The 14,049-nt window shown below is 47.8% G+C and overlaps 2 protein-coding genes across 2 annotated transcripts; both read right to left on the bottom strand.

Moving 5' to 3' along the window:
- Positions 1-270: 270 nt before the first annotated feature.
- On the bottom strand, positions 271-1,955 carry LOC128711495 (40S ribosomal protein S15Aa-like). Its single transcript, XM_053806375.1, has 2 exons — positions 1,657-1,955; positions 271-364 (listed from the first exon to the last, which is right to left on the bottom strand). The coding sequence occupies exons 1-2, from the start codon at positions 1,953-1,955 to the stop codon at positions 271-273; spliced, it is 393 nt and encodes a 130-aa protein (XP_053662350.1).
- Positions 1,956-3,851: 1,896 nt separating this feature from the next.
- LOC128708372 (proton-coupled amino acid transporter-like protein CG1139) lies at positions 3,852-6,790 on the bottom strand. The gene is made up of 3 exons (XM_053803351.1): positions 5,610-6,790; positions 5,358-5,533; positions 3,852-4,087 (listed from the first exon to the last, which is right to left on the bottom strand). Exons 1-3 carry the CDS (start codon positions 6,788-6,790, stop codon positions 3,852-3,854), a joined length of 1,593 nt encoding a protein of 530 aa, XP_053659326.1.
- Positions 6,791-14,049: the final 7,259 nt, after the last annotated feature.

The following is a 14,049-nucleotide window of genomic DNA, read 5'->3' as shown; positions in this document are numbered from 1 at the left end:
TCATCAAACCAGCGTTTCCAGTCATATACTTTTTCGCCTTAAAATAACTGCAGCAATAAACCAATAGAAAATATGTTCCAACCGACGACACCTTTCGAACGAAACTTGTGCAAAATAACACGGAAAATTCGTTCGCATTCGTTTGCAAGTACCGGGTGTTACGTTTGTGATTATCGATTAGGTCCGCGCACGCTGTGCTGTTCCCCCACCGCAGTGTTTGTTTTGTGAGGCGCCGGTCGTATTAGTGGCCTCCTTGGTGCGGTGTGCAGTTTAGAAGAAATATCCCAGAATCTTTCCACCAAGATGTTTCCTTCTGGCTTCCTCGTGGTCCATTATACCACCGCTGGTAGTCAGGACAACGTAGCTGCGTGGTGATGAAACGAGAAAAGGGTGAGAAATGTTTTGTTACTACAGAAACTTATTTTGTTTGCCTTATGTAAAACTATGGGAAAGGATACTTTTATTCCTCTGAACAATCTGTATCCAAACCGAAGAAACAAAACAACACAGTTGGTGTTGAATCGAGATTAAAGGTGGATGTTAAATTAATTATTCTTGCCTCCAATACATAACACATCACTGCACTACTGAACGCATGCACTGACATAAAGTAAAGGAAAGAAGGCATAGAGGTTTCCATTTTCAGATTATACAGGTGAGGTGACATACAAAAAAATGATCGGGCCATTGAAATCGTCCAATATTTCACATATCTTGGGTTGACGGTTAAAGTATAATCCTTCCAGGTCGCCTTTCGGGGATATCCTAACACTACTCTCGTTTCAGAAGCAATTTACATAAAATACTGTCAACTGTTACCTATCGCTTAAACTTGCAACAGCTACACAATGGCTCGATAAACAATTGTTGACTAACTAAATAACGATAACTGATGCACGTTTAGGGGTGTCTTATTTTCTTGTACTAATGTTCAACGAGTTTTACGCTAGTAACTAATGGTATGCATTGTTCTTAATCTCAAACGCAGGTGCAATCTGTTGTCAATATCCAAACGATGCTTCTCTAAAAAATCACATGATTCTTTTACATTTATGAAGGCATTTTAACAGCTTGAAGACAATATTGAGAGATGGTCCTATTGTATTGCCCGACACTGTGTTTCCATTTTAGAAAACAATCATTTTCCGAGACACGTTACATTTTTATATTATAAACATTAATTCTGATAAAGATTTAGTCTAATTGTCGAAATAAATGTAAATATCAATATCAATAATCATATAAATCATATCAATATCAATTAATAATGTGTTTTGTAATGTGAATAGAAGAAACCGATCACTGAAAACTAAATATAAACGATATTATAAAAGGAATTCGAGTTGCACGGATTTCTCTGGCACGCATTATTTATATAAATCGAGAAAAGACTGTACATAACCAAGCCCGTGGTCCTACAGACGGTAAGTCCAAATTTTGGCTGTTATAAACTGTTTCCATGTCATTGAATCGAACTGACGTAGAGTTTCGTTAGCTCGGGATTAAAGATGGAAAGTGTATTGCTCTCGCCTCCGAACTTACGCCACCGTCTGTTCATTGATAATGGAAACCAAACGGCATAAGTATAACAGAAGAAGGCTAAACCCCACCTTGTGTCCTTAGTTCTAAAAACTCTTCCCCGAAACAGCGACTTACCCAAACTGACGGGAGGGGAGCAGATTATTCGTCCACCGTTCGATATCTTCCAGCTTGACGTCGAAACGGGGCGAGATGATACCGGCCTTGTTGAGGCGACCGGTCAGGTTGACAACAACCTTGCCGCTGCGATGATCGTCCACAATCTCAAACTCGCCAATGTACCCATGCTTCATCATGACGGTCAGGAACTTGACCACGACCTTCGAGTTCGGTCGGATAAGCACCTGGCGCTTGCCACGCTTTTCCGCATTGTGGATGCACTTCAGGGCATCGGCCAGCACGCTGATACGGACCATGTTTGGAATTCGAACTTTGGCAGCTCACTGCAAAAGAGGTAAAGAAAATATGAATTAGTAAAGTATGACCCTTTTGCTACGGAGTAACGTATGAAGATTGTTCGGGATGCGCGCATCCGTGCTACAGGTGTGTGCCATGCCATCATTCTAATGCCATGGAGCGGGATTCACGAGACAGAATTTGTGTCTTGCCATGAGTGTGTATTCTCTGAGCGTTGTTCGTGTATCCTTCTGTTGATCGTTGTTGCTGGTGCGGATATATTGATGGAAAACATTTCTCAACAATGTTCCTTTACCATTGTAAACATACACACACACACGCCCGCGCGTAATAAAATCTGCAACGCGGCAGCAATTTTACAATGATTTTTGATTGTTGTTCCGAAGTAATCTCGCTGGCAGTTTCTCCTTAAACGGTCTCGCACACATCGCACCATTCAATCAGCATAGAGCGTTAGTTTTTCGTATCTTCTTCACACATTTGGGGGATTACCACCGGGATTAGAGCGCCCGGCTTCACACACATGATTTCAATTAGCAAATTTCTTATATTTACATCGGTTTTATCAACGCAACGGCACTGTCCCGCATTTGTAGCACTCCAACGCTACCAATCCTAACAGCAAGCACATGAAATCGTTATTAAATAGGGTAGCAATTGAGCTATTTACCTCGCTAAACACCCGCAAACACGACGTGCGTCGACGAAGACTCTTCGTAAAAGAACAGGAAACGGTTGCCACGCGAGGCTGTCGGCAAAGTGACATTTCGTTTGACGTTTAGCCCAAAGCGGAAGCAGTACGAGATGGTTCGGTGTTTTCGCAACAGAGGACACTCTACCGTTGTGCGAAAAAATTTCATTTTATTGTTTTCAGGTTACATAAAGGGGTAATTAGTTCGTAAAAATCGTTTTTTTGTTAATTATATGCGTAAGATAGGTATAGTATAATTGTATTCCATGTAAGTTTGCGAAATGCCCACTGGGGAGCTCACAAGTTGTGTGCGCTAATGTTTTCATCTGTATTTTTCACTCTGAGTGAAATATTTCATGGGTGCGTGAATTTTTTCAGTAAATTTTTAATTTAAACATGACCATTGTTTTCCATTTCTTACGAATTTTGATTTTGAAGAACCCTCAACTTAATACACCTACAGTGGATGCGTTTGTAAAGTCTCAAAAAATTGAGGAGAGAATTCTGATGTAAAAACTGTTTTTTAATGATATTGTTCAATTCTTCTGACAGATGTTGGAAAAAGCTAACTCCGATGTTGTATTTCGATATAATACTCCTGTCTACTTCATCCAAAAAATTGTTTTGTGTACGGCACACATTTATTCCGGTCGCCACTAACGATCGCCAACCACATTCGTACGCGTTTCCGTCACAATTTTCGTTTAGATTTTCTATGAAAAATTTTCGTGTCGCTTGTTATCCTGAAATGGATGTTATTCTACATCTCGCTTATCGGCTACTCAGTGATTGGTTTGTCTTATCGCGCTTAAACTTATTGTGTAGAGTATGCTTATCATACATGGCATTCGATACAGCTAATCGGTAACGAAATGTAAGTACGTCTCCCCTTCTTTAAATTCTAGCGGACCGTGGCCTTGTGCCACTACCTAACGTAGTAAGTGTTGGTCCTCTTCCTATTTCTCTCTCTCCCTCTCTCTCTCCCTCTCTCTCTCCCTCTCTCTCTCCCTCTCGCTTTGTCTCTTTCTATAAACTCCCTGGAGGGATAGAATGGCATGTTGCAGCACAACTTTTAATATGAAATAGTAATAAAAGAAAATAAATATGCAATATGATGTAAAATGACTTAGCCCCACAAATGATTCTGCTTCCCACGGTAAGATATCCCTTCGGGGCACTTTTGCTACTGCAACGGGCTTTTGGATTAAAAAGCTTTGGCAAGCGCTGACATACTCTCGTACGTTCCGGTGCCAAAGCCGAGGAACGCCAACAGCAGTATGATGACATTTTTCAGCACCAGCCAAACGCTCGGTTTTCCATTCGTCCAGGCGACGATCAGCTCGATCAGGGGTGGAAACATGAGTGCCAGCGAGGACGAGCAGAACGCACCAATGAGTGAGATGAATGCACCAAGGTTGGGAACGCACTCCGCGACGAGGACTGCAAGATGAAGGGAATGGTTAGATATTGTTCGTCCAAGTGGTCTTACTAGTGTTGTATCTAATTAATCTATTGAGAAGAGTCTCTCATATGTATATTTATGCATAGTAGAATGTCGATTCTCCTAGCATTTATTAGCCCTAGAAGATCCAAGAATCCTCAATGATTCATGAATCTTAAAAGGTCCGAGAATCCTCAAAGATTGTTAAATCCTCAAAGATCCTAGAATCCTCGAAGAGTCATGAATCCTTGAAGTTCCGAGAATTCCCAAAAGGCTCATGAATCCTCAAAAATTCGAGAATTCCCAAAGCTTCGAGAAATCTGTAAAGATCCGAGAATTCTCAATGATTCATGAAGCCTCAAAGTTCCGAGAACCCTCAAAGATTATTAAATCCTCAAAGATCGAAGAATCTTCGAAGAGTCCATGAATCCTTGAAGTTCCGAGAATTCTCAAAGATCCTCAAAAATTCGATAACTCCCAAAGCTTCAAGAAATCCTTAAAGGTCCGAGAATTCTCAACGATTCATGAAACCTCAAAGATCCAAAAATTCTCAAAGATCAAAGAATCCTTGAAGAGTCGTGAATCCTTGAAGTTCCGAGAATTCCCAAAAGGCTCATGAATCCTAAAACATCCCTAAAAAATTCGAGAATTCCCAAAGCTTCGAGAAATCTGTAAAGATCCGAGAATTCTTAATGATTCATGAAGCCTCAAAGGTCCGAGAATCCTCAAAGATTATTAAATCCTCAAAGATCGAAGAATCTTCGAAGAGTCCATGAATCCTTGAAGTTCCGAGAATTCTCAAAGAACCTCAAAAATTCGATAACTCCCAAAGCTTCAAGAAATCCTTAAAGATCCGAGAATTCTCAACGATTCATGAAACCTCAAAGATCCGAGAATTCTCAAAGATCAAAGAATCCTTGAAGAGTCGTGAATCCTTGAAGTTCCGAGAATTCTCAAAGATCCTCAAAAATTCGATAACTCCTAAAGCTTCAAGAAATCCTTAAAGGTCCGAGAATTCTCAACGATTCATGAAACCTCAAAGATCCGAGAATTCTCAAAGATCAAAGAATCCTTGAAGAGTCGCGAATCCTTGAAGTTCCGAGAATTCATGAATTCTCTAAGACTCCCAAAAAAAATCGAGAATTCTCAAAGCTTCGAGAAATCGTTAAACACTCGAGGATCCTTAAAGGTTCGAAACTCCCCAAAGTTTGCACCCCCACGAATCCCCAAAGAACCCAGCACTCGTTTGCATTGTACAGGGATACCTACACGTCACCAATACCATGATGATTCGGAACACCATCTCGCAGCGTACGGGATGCTTACGGGCGAGGGCTACGCGGCTTTCCACCATCGGCCACATGATCATGATGGCGACAAAGAACTGGAGAGCGTATCCAAGCAGAACACCGGTAGCAATCATTATCTTCACACTCTCCGCTAATCTGTAAGACGGTCGAGACGGGAAAGGCAAGCATTAAAACGCCTCAGTGACGCTGGGGGACGCGACGCCACACTCACATCTCGTTGTCGGGGAGGTTTAGCGTGAGGCTACCCTCGACTGCTTCGCCCCAACGCCAATAGCCGAAGAACCCGAACGTGGTGAACAGCAGCAAGATGAAGCCGCTGCCGATGTTCAGCACGCCGCACGCTTTGCCAAAGTTTTCCGGATGCTTCATCTCGTTCTGGAGCGGCAGCACCAGCGCGATGCCCTCGAACGCGAAGATGGCTGTGCCGTAGAACAGGGGCAGTTGGTCGAGCCGGCCGACCATGTTCCGCTCGGACAGCGGCGGCAGCCCCTGGGACGCGTAGTAGAACGTGATGCCGATGCCGAGCGTCATGAAGACGTTGGCGGCGAGCGAGCAGTACGACAGGAACTTCAGCTTGGTGATGATGGAGGTCAGCACGATCGGCACGACCAGCAGCGCCATGTGGACGTGGACGTCCAGCTCAACGCCGTACCGGTCCGCGATCTGCTTGAAGTTCGAGCTGATGAACACGAAGTAGATGCAGCAGAAGCCGAGCTGCGTCACGCAGATGAAGATGTTCACCGCGTTCTTCATCGACTGCGCCCACGACCGGACCGACGGTGGACCGTAGGCGAAGCAGAGCGCTACCGTGTCGGCGAAGTCGAGCGGTTCCGACACCGCGGGCACGGTGGGCCCGGCCTTCACGCTCAGCATCTTCCCGTTGTTCGCCGCCACCACCGTCGTCCCGTTCGCACGCTCTTCCGCCTCCTGTTCCCGCTTCTTCGCCTGCATCAGTTGCGCACAGTTCAGCAGCACGTGCTGGCAGTGCACGCACACAATCCCGATGAAGAGCGTCAGCACGGTGGCGAGCACCAGCCCACCGTTTTTGAACGCGTCGCCCATCGCGTAGCAGCCGGTACCGATGTTACCCTTGAACAGGTGCATCATCGTCTCCGCGTAGTTGGTCTTGTGGTGCGGCTGGACGCCCTGCGTCGTGATCACGTCCTCCGCGTAATCATGGCCGGGCTTGTCGCGGTGGTGATGGTGGCGCACGTGGTACCGCATATCCGGCTGCACCGGCTGCATCTCGATGGTGGGCGGCGCATCCGGCGCGGGTTTTTCCGCACCGTTGCCGGTTTCGGCGTCCCCATTAGCGGATGCGGCCAGCTCGCGTACGACCCGGTACAAACCCGGTGGACCGCAGTAATCCTCGACGGAAATTGCCACTGGCATCGCTGCTGCTCAACGTGTTCCGATTCCTTTTAGCCGCGGTTGGGAAATCTATCGAGAGAAAGTAAATATTCGTCACGCTACGCTTCAAATCTCATTCCTTCCGCATCGTCCGATGGAGGCGCCTGGTACATCAAGCGATGCGCAAACTAAGCTGCGCTAAAACTCGTTGGAACATGCAAATAATGCTCTTCCCCGTTCACAATCTTCACCACCGAAGTAAACCAATCCAATCTAACGAAGCGCTACAACGTTACCACGCTCAATACCCTATTCGCGACGAGTCACCCGGAAAAGCTTCCTTCCGATAGAGAGGTCTTACCACGACCGCAACGTCAACCTAACTAAACGGAGAACAATGACAATATTATTAATGACCTATAATGTATGCGCGATTAGCGCAAGTGGTCAGCAAAACGAATGCACTACTGCCAACTTGGAGCTTGACTGTACGGGAGCTGACCGGAGACGATGCGCTTGGCTCTACCACACACACAACACTGTCACCGGTCGGGTTTGCAAAGTACAGCGCGCCGCATGTGAGCACCGCATGTTGGTATGCATTGGTAACTCACACGGGCTCAAAATCACTCATCGAGGTTCGATCCACCGCGATTATGTACCATCAATGGTGCCTATTGTTTGATAGCAGCTGCAATTCCTGCAACTTCCTTAAAGCGATGACTCAGCCACGCTTCGCTGGGGCAGTGGGAAATGCGTGACATTCACTCGGAATTCTACTATCAACCGTCTCAAAGTGTAAACGCTTCCCGAGACGGGGGTGACACGGGGCCCTACCCAACTGCTTCGATACGTTCCTTGGGAGACACACTCGGGATAGAAAGGCTCGCGATAACCGGAGACAATGCGCTTGATGCCACTGCCAACTGAAGACTGATTGCTGACAGTTGAAAGACGATCCAAGACACCAACAGTAGAAGAGTTTCTCGCCACTGGCACGAAAGGATGTGTGGTAAATTCTTGGTCCACTCCTTTAAAACACTCCCCCTACACTCTCGATCACTTTCGCCCCGAAAAGATGTCCAAACACTGGGCGAGATACGTGGAAAGCGTTAAATTTACACTATGCTAGACACTTTGTGGGTGGTGCGTGCCCTACCGCAGCGTCCTCAAAATGCTTCACCAACCTAACGCTTGGAACGAACGCACACTGAAGTTATTGCGAAACGCGCCCGGTCGCTTCCACTGTTCACCGAAGACTGCAGCACTACCCACAAGCTCACCGTGCAAGTATGCACAGGCAGATGTTCTTCACGGTGGCACTCGTCCTACGCAAGGGTGCACCAACACTCCACGTGGTTTTTTTTTTCCGAATGCCGTGCCGCAGTTCCGCAGCACTCATTCTTCCTTTGCGGTGAGTTCCCCGAAAAAAAAAAAACGATCGCCAAACAAACATGGGGGTGACCATGTTATGTGCTGGAGCGAACGATCCTCCCCGGTGACTCACCCAGTGGAGCTAAAAACCTCCAATTTCCAAAAAAAAACTGCGTCTGCACATCCTCCGAGGCAGATGTTTGCGTGTGCAGACATGCTTTTTCATGGAGCGCGGTAAGCTGCTGTCTGCTGCGCAGACTTGGTAAAGTTCCTACCCGGTGACTCATCCGGTTGAGCTAAGGTCTTCAATATTCCAAGACGTCAGCGTTATCCTCCGAGGTGGATATGCGCGACCAGACCTGATTTTCTGGAACGATGTCAATATCATCTGCTGTCTAGACAGGCTGCTGGTTGCGAGTCGTGTCTTCAGACTCGACTTCCTCGTTTTTTTTTGCAAGACAATCAAACGATCTACAACAGCAGTGTCGGAAGCTCGTGAAGCTCGAGGTGCATCATTGGAAAGGGGGGAAAAAAACCAAGCGTCTCATTACAGCTGTCTCATTTCCGTTGCATATGCGGCGCACAATGGAAATCTCATTTCCCAGCCGGATGGAATAGTTATTGGTGGATCGCATCTCTGCCAAACGTTGCTGCGCCCCGGCACTGTCAAGGGAAGAAGGGGGATGTGCAAAAACGCAACAAAAAAAAAAACGAGGGGTAGACACACAGCAGGAAGAGAAAACAAAGACATAATTCCAAGTCGAGTCTTAGCGGCGTCGGTGATTTGGTGTGAAGTTATTGTTTTTTTTTTTTTTTGGTCTGTTTAGTTCGATCCGCTTTCGGGCACGTTCGCTTAGCCGCACGGCACATCTGCGGCATCCTGATGTGCATCGTAAAACCAAGCCGACAAGCCGGACGCGTGTCTAGACAGGCTGGGACAAATGGGACGCGTCAATGATAACACCAACACCGATTTGGGGAAAAAAAAAACTTTGAACTTCTTCCACGTCGGAAGGAAAGCTGGACGAGACTTGCATTGTTCTAGGGTGATTGAACCGTCGGAGGACGTGTCGGAGACGGAGTTGGGCGAGAGTTGGTTTTTTTTTTGGGATACTTGAGGGGGAGAGGGGGGGGGGGGGTTCTAGGGTAGGGTTGGGGCGACCCGGTGGCATGATGGCGGTGCCGATCAAACGGATCGGAAAAAAACCCATCCGGACCAAACCCTCGTAGGCAGAACTGACTATCCAGCCTAGATCTAGGGCTAGAGACCTCTTGAGGTTGTTGTGCCGATAAAGAAGAAGAAGAAGAAGGGTATTTGAACCTTCTGATAACGTGTCGGAGATAGTGTTGGGCGTTGATAGGGTATTACAACCTTCAAATGATGTGTCGGAGATTTGTCGGAACTTTTGGATAACCATTGGAAGAACGCGACGAAAAGCATAGGAGGAAGCACACAGGGCACGAATGCAATGAAACGAAAGGATTAAGCTTCCAACGTGGCTCGCACCGCATGCGCACTACGCACACCCACGCTCGGCGGTCATTCTATGTATGTGTGGAGCAGGACGATGTAAAGCGACGAAGCGAAGGATGCTGCGGAATGTTTTATTGATGCGCGATCCTACCCTCCCCCGACATTTCCACACCAAAAACAACAACAAAAATCGCTCCTAATGGCATTAGAGAGTACTTGTCTTTGGTTTGTTCTTTCTATTATCATCAGCACCCCTTCGGCCACCATTGCTGTTGCGAACAGTGTACTAATTGTAGCTTTGTTGTTTGTTTGCTGTTGATGTTGCTTGCTGCTCCTAGCACTCATCGAATTTCGTAGCAAATGGCGAAGTGCAGGGACAAAATAAATGTTTGTATATTTATATTTATATACAGTGGTAAGGGCGCGAAAGCCGTTTCGGTGCCGGGCGGCAGTGTAATTGGGCGGTGGACGGTGCCCAAGATATGTACGAAAAAAAAAACCCCCCCCTCAAAACAACACCGCGATGGATGGGTTTAGAGGACGCCAAAAATAAAAAACAGGTAGCCCGCAACACCGCCTCACCCCCTGTCGCGTCTGTTAGCCCGCGCAACGCACCCACACACGGCACATTCCCCGGGGAGTGACCGGGAGTTTGTCCGTGAACGAAGTTCCTCCCGGTGCGCGCCGAAGTTCACCATCGCCGGTTGATGATGTGTGATGAGAGAAAAAATACGGCAAAACCGAGCAACCAAATAAAGCCGCCACCGTGATATAAGATAGCCAACGATCGACGCTTTCCCACCCGACCCTGTTGTTGCAGCCCCCTTCCAATCTGCCGCCGGTTGAGCCGTGTCGGTGAAGGTTTTTGCAGCTGCGCTTTTTGCAGACGATCGATGCGGTCATAACTTCAGGCACGTTTCAGCTCCACACCCTTGAACCCGTTTCGGCTCCATCAGCTCTCACTACTACGACCCTCATTAACCCCCCCACCCCCCGACTCCACTCCCCTTGCAGCTTACCTTGCCAGGTTGTATGAATGGTCCGAAACCGACCGCAACAACAAAAAAAAAACCGGCAACCGCGCACGTGTCACTGCCGGCGAATGGAATTTTTCGGTAAAAGCGGCCAAACCAAACTGGCAACGTTTGATTGAAGATCACACGCGTCTCGCGCGCGGAATGTTTGATGCGAAATCACAGTACACACACACAGACACGCACACGATAACACCGCAATGTGTCACCTTCCAAACACACTGCAAGCCGAAGCACGACCTACTTCGACCAGTAGCAACACAACAGTGACCGGTCGGGGTCTGGGTCGTTTGGCGATCGCTCGGTACGCGCGCCGGGAAACAAACAAACAAAAGAAGAGTGAAGTAAAAAAACAACGACCAAAACTCATAAAAAAAAAACGCCCGTCACTTCATTCACAACCAAAGAACGCACAACTGTAGTGATCCTGCTGTCGGGCCCCTGGTTCCATGCCGCCCCCCCCCACCCCATCCGGGCTTTGAGCGATGATGGGGTTGAAGAGGTTTTTTTGCAACAACAACCACACACACGGGGGCACATTTGAAGAAATAAAAAAAAAAAACAACCCGATAATATGCAACCCGCAACACACGCGCGCACGGGCAAAGGTGAGATGTGTTACGAGCGTAACCGCTCCCGTGGTGTTGGTGGGAGTTGATGGGGAGGCTGCATCGTCGGCTAGTTTGACAACATTTGACGGTGGTGTGGTTTTGAGGCGAGAATCGTTTTTTTTTTTTATTGTTCCGTTCTGTTTTGTTTTTTTTTTGTTTTGGTTCTTTTCTTTTGCCGTTTTGCTGAGATGCCGCCACGGCGAAGCTGCGAAGTGCGTCTGCGGTCTAACGCTCGCAATTGTTCGACCCCCAGTCTCCCTGTCTGAATGCATCGCGTACGGCGGCGAACGGAGACGGCCCTTTCTCCCTTCCCGTGGGGCCTCTCTCGCCTCTTGCCACCACCCAAACTCTCCGCTCCGCAGGGGGGAGAGGTTTTGAAGTAGTGAAAAGGGCAGGAGGTGAGGTTGCGCAACTGCTGCTAATCACCTCGTCATTCAAGTCACTCAAACCAAGCTCAAGTCACGTAAATTGTAACTCGCAAAGGGAGGCGCGAAGTTTTTTTGGGGACAAAACTTCTAACCAGCTATAATATACGGAAGACTTAGTGTCAAGGTTTTGCTCAGCTTTTACTGACATTCAAACACAGTTTTTCAATGAGATCTACTGCCTTATTATGACAGTTGCGGTAACCCATTCCATCACTCACGGAACCGGTACTACGACACTGGACGTTCAGCAGCAGAACTCGAGCGCAAAAGAAGTACAAATTGCAGTAATTAAAGCATTCTTGAAGTGGGTTTATAGCAATCCGAGCTCTTCTGATAACACCGAATTGTCTGACATGCAAAATGACAGTAGTAGTAAGCGTCAGAAAGATTCGGTAAGTGCCGTATGTGGGGTTCCGTCAGAAAAAGACCTCAAACTTTTAAAGAATTTGGGCCAGAGATCAGGTTTTCCAACACTAAACAGTGCTATCAATGTTGGAGCTTTCACTCTTTGTGCAACTCTTTATGGTCCGGAGACTCATGGGAGAGCTGTTGAGTGACTTAGAGGAGTGTTGGGAGTGTTGTCTATTTCTCAGATTACTCTGAAAGATCCAACTCTAGCTAGAAAGAAGTAGAGATACTAGTAATTCTAGCTCTCAGTTCTATAAGTACTGAACGTTCTGAACAGAGAAGTTCTAAAGTCACGAGTTCTAGCTCTCCAAGGGTGAGAATACGCATTTTGGAGTGCGTGAATCACTCGGCACCTCAAGGATGCGCAAGGACCCCCGCTCAAAATGACGGTGCTCGCTACGTGTAGTGTGTACTTTATCGATGTTAACCTTGTGGTACGTCCAACCTGCTACTACCAGCAACACCTCCCACACCCACACAGAGGTTATCGTTGTTTACAGCACGTGTGCGACGGGGGTTAGTGACGGTACCGGTACCACCTTGTTCCACGCAGGCTGCGGTCCATTAACCTGCTGACGTACGCCGGGAGCCCGGCACCGAGCAGGAGAGCAGCGAGCATAAATTAGCGCTAGAATTCTCTATATTTTTAGCGCCCTCTTGCCGGTTTGTTGACGTGTTGCGTGTGTCTCGTCCCGTTCGCGTCTCGCCGTAGCAAAAACCGTGGTCCGCACACAATGCTTGCGCTAGAGGAAATTATTAATAGTTTGATATGGTGTTTGCGGGGGTTTCAGCAGTGGGAATCTGGTATGCGCTAACGTTGCAATGCACAACCCTTCGTTAAGCTGTCCAACGGGCGCTATCGAGCGATAACGAACCGGTGCGGCTGCATGGCAATGCGAATTCGAGTGGGGATTTTCGACGTGAATGCAGGAAAACCCCCCCCCCCCCCGCCCCCTTCCACTCAATTACTGGGGAATTATCCACGCCAACCTGTTGCCTACCTGAAACACTCGATTCCGACAAGCTTAAGTCAACCCGGCCCGAGCAACGCTCGCCCAGCTGACTGCTGGGGAACGGTTCTGGAGTGCGAGTTTCGCCATGCCGTCGCATTCATTATCACCGGCATCACGGCCACGTTTCACGTTCGCTCGCCCGCACTCCCTCATTACCCGCCACGGTTTTGCGAATAACCTGATCAAAACAAAACAGGTGAGCGAAACGGAGTTCACTGCTTGGTCGCCAACCAACCAAAACGACGCGGAACGGATGGCGCGTGCTAGGGAAAGTTGTCATACCTGTTTATTCGGGTGCTTGGCTTGACCTACTAAGCGGGGCCGCTTTGCACGCGCAGCTTTGGACAAGCTGTTGGTGGTTTGTTTGCTGTTTGTGTGTTGCGGTGCGGGATCGGCCAGAACGGTGACACTTCTACCGCCAATGACCGACGACGTTGAGATGAAAAGTGCCGATGAGTTGATGGCAACTGACAGCTTCTGTTCAGTAAACAGACCACGTTCTCGCTCTCCTGCCACTTCGCTCTCTCTCTCCCATTCTCTATCTTTCGCTCATTCCATCTATCTCTAAGCGCTCTGCTCGGTACGCTCACCAACTTTGCAATCTACTGCACAGTTTGCATTCTCATCTGACACCTGTCCAATTAAAAGGCGCCCCACGTAGTTGGCCGTGACCCGAGGATGGCGCTCGGCTCCACGTCCATCGGATGTGCGGTACCGCGCTTCACACTGCATGATCCAATAAATCGGTGTGTGATTTACCCGGTATCTACGTCTACCCTTACAGCAGCCAAGCAACACGACCATAACGCTATAATAAATGGTTCATTAAGGACAGAACAAATACGGCCTGCATTCAACTGGCGCACAATAGAAAATTATCTTTAAAAACACATAACATCTGCCGCAGCTCATCCGGTCCAAACCACAGTCGTGTGCGCACAAAACCCGAAACCATTATT

The sequence above is a fragment of the Anopheles marshallii genome, chromosome X (assembly GCF_943734725.1).
Source record: "Anopheles marshallii chromosome X, idAnoMarsDA_429_01, whole genome shotgun sequence".
Lineage (NCBI taxonomy): Eukaryota > Metazoa > Arthropoda > Insecta > Diptera > Culicidae > Anopheles > Anopheles marshallii.
This window is presented reverse-complemented; position numbering and strand designations above follow the sequence as displayed.

Bases quoted from the DNA above. Each gene is read 5' to 3' on its own strand.
- LOC128711495 (XM_053806375.1), bottom strand. From the start codon at position 1,955: ATGGTCCGTATCAGCGTGCTGGCCGATGCCCTGAAGTGCATCCACAAT. The intron at 365-1,656 runs GTAAGTCGCTGT...ATCACCACGCAG, and splicing joins CTCCCCTCCCGTCAGTTTGG to CTACGTTGTCCTGACTACCA.
- LOC128708372 (XM_053803351.1), bottom strand. From the start codon at position 6,790: ATGCCAGTGGCAATTTCCGTCGAGGATTACTGCGGTCCACCGGGTTTG. The intron at 5,534-5,609 runs GTGAGTGTGGCG...ACCGTCTTACAG, and splicing joins AACCTCCCCGACAACGAGAT to ATTAGCGGAGAGTGTGAAGA. The intron at 4,088-5,357 runs GTAGGTATCCCT...TTCATCTTGCAG, and splicing joins CATCATGGTATTGGTGACGT to TCCTCGTCGCGGAGTGCGTT.